Source organism: Nicotiana attenuata, unplaced genomic scaffold (genome assembly GCF_001879085.1).
Source record: "Nicotiana attenuata strain UT unplaced genomic scaffold, NIATTr2, whole genome shotgun sequence".
Classification (NCBI taxonomy): Eukaryota; Viridiplantae; Streptophyta; class Magnoliopsida; order Solanales; family Solanaceae; genus Nicotiana; species Nicotiana attenuata.
Window position 1 is genome coordinate 146,281 of NW_017672164.1, and position 2,168 is coordinate 148,448.

The following is a 2,168-nucleotide window of genomic DNA, read 5'->3' on the forward strand; positions in this document are numbered from 1 at the left end:
AAAAATCAGCTTATTTTGAGAAGTGCTTTTTCTCATAAGTGCTTTTTTCAAAGGGAAAATTTCATATTAAAACAATTGGGCTGCCTCCTTTTCAGCTTTATAGCCCATATTTCAATTTACAATTGAGTAGCCCAAAAATTATAGGCCCATATCTGAAAAAGGAGCGTTAATTTTGTTTTTTTGGGAGTAAAAAGCGGGGTTTTCTGCATTTTCTCAGATTCTTTCCAATCTTCTTCCCCAAATACTTCAAAAACGAGATCTTCCCATGAATGCAGTTCCAAAAATCCTAGAATTTCTTCTTCATCTCGAATTAACAACAAATCAAACACGAAAAGTAAAATTTGTTTGCTGCAAATCAGCGCAATTTTAGTTTTTGCTTCAATTTTGATTTCCATTTTTTGTTCGATGGAGATTTTTCCAGTTTACGTTCTTCATAGTGGTGAATGGGAAGAAAACAAGTTTATCAATTTCGTCAGCGATTTTGTAATAATCGAGTCGACATTCACCTACAACAATTTAGTTGCAGCTATTTCAGAACAGATTAGGATCGATAGTGAGTTAAACACAATAGAGATTAACTTTCTCCCAAATGTTGGTTTGCCACCGATCCTGATTTACAACGATATAGGTGTGAAGGTGTATATCGAATTAAAGAAGAAAAACTTGAATTTCACTGAATATCTTCTTTGCTTTGGCTAGAGCTTACACGGTAGAGAAGTTTGAGTACCATATGACAGAGATGTGCAAAATTGATCCGAGAGTGCAACCTTACTTGTTCGAAATTGGATACGAAAAGTGGTCTAGGGCATATTCCAAAGTAAAAAGGTCGATGGTAATGACTTCCAATATTGCAGAGTCAATTAATGCAGCAAACAAGGATGCTAGAGAGTTACCAGTAATGCGATTGCTGGAGTACATGACAAATTTGCTACAACAGTGGAAAAACAAAAATAGAAAAAGTGGACATCTATAGAGCTTGGCAAAAAGTACGACAAACTCCTTCGGGAAAATCCGATTGCATCGGAGAAAATGACGGTAAATTGAATCAAATATAATGATGTTTGGCACTGCTGACTTGCATTTTACTGCTTGTATAAGGATGTATATCTCTGTATAATAATGTATAATGTTCTTTCACTTTTTTTTAAAACAAAAAACTTTTGCAGGTGAGGCCTGCTACGGAGAAGTTATATACTGTGTTTGAAGGGTAAGGCGAAACATAGTGTGCCTTGAAGAGGGAACATGCAGTTGTGGAAAATTTCAAATGGATGAACTTCCATGTCCGCATGCTTGGGCGGTTTTGAAGAACCAGCAGCTGAAACCTGGCCAGTATTGCTCTTTTTACTACAAGAAGGATAAACTCCTTAGAACTTATGAATTTCCAGTGAATCCGATGCCAAATGAGAGTCTATGGGTAATCCCAACAGAGGTGATGGAAGATGTGGTCCTACCACCTAAAGGGAGAAGGAATGCAGGAAGGCCAAGAAAGGAAAGACTCAAACCTGCTTCAGAAAAAGAGTCTAAGAGGGAATTTTTATGTTCTGTGTGTGGACAAGGTGGTCACAATAGAAAAACATGTAGGAGTCGACCAAAATAGCTAGTTGAAATCATAACACTTCCTATTACATTTGTTGTCATGTTGAGTAGTTAAGTTTCACAAAGAATAGAGTTACAAATGTTGAGTAGTTAAGTCTCACAAGTAATTGAATTACAAATGTCAATAAAGATTTACAACTTACGCTATATATTGCAATTGTGTTAAATATGTTTCATTATACATGTTTTGATTATCCAATAATAGTGTGTTGCTGTTTTTAATGGTGCTAAATATATTGATACATTGTACAAATACAAAACAGAACTGCTGGTATTATATGTATACAGATGTATAAATGAGAGTATAAGTTTGTATAAATATGTATAAACCCTGCTACAACAACAAAACTGCAACCATAATGAAAATACATACTTTGTTAAAGGACAAAAGCAACTGATATATTCATTAAAATGTAATTCATTCACAGCCACAATGTGTAATGACTACCGCAAATTACACAAAAATAAAAACATCTATAAAATCCTTTAATGCTATCTCACAAGTAGCAGAATAGTACTTAGACAAAACTAGGCAACAACTCCTGATACATAGAAAAACTACAGTAAAATGG

General features: G+C 34.6%; 1 protein-coding gene across 1 annotated transcript; it reads left to right on the forward strand.

Annotated features, from left to right (window-relative positions):
• The first annotated feature begins 1,264 nt into the window (after nt 1-1,264).
• On the forward strand, nt 1,265-1,597 carry LOC109212131. The gene has a single exon (XM_019375746.1). The coding sequence runs from the start codon at nt 1,265-1,267 to the stop codon at nt 1,595-1,597; it is 333 nt and encodes a 110-aa protein (XP_019231291.1).
• Nucleotides 1,598-2,168: the final 571 nt, after the last annotated feature.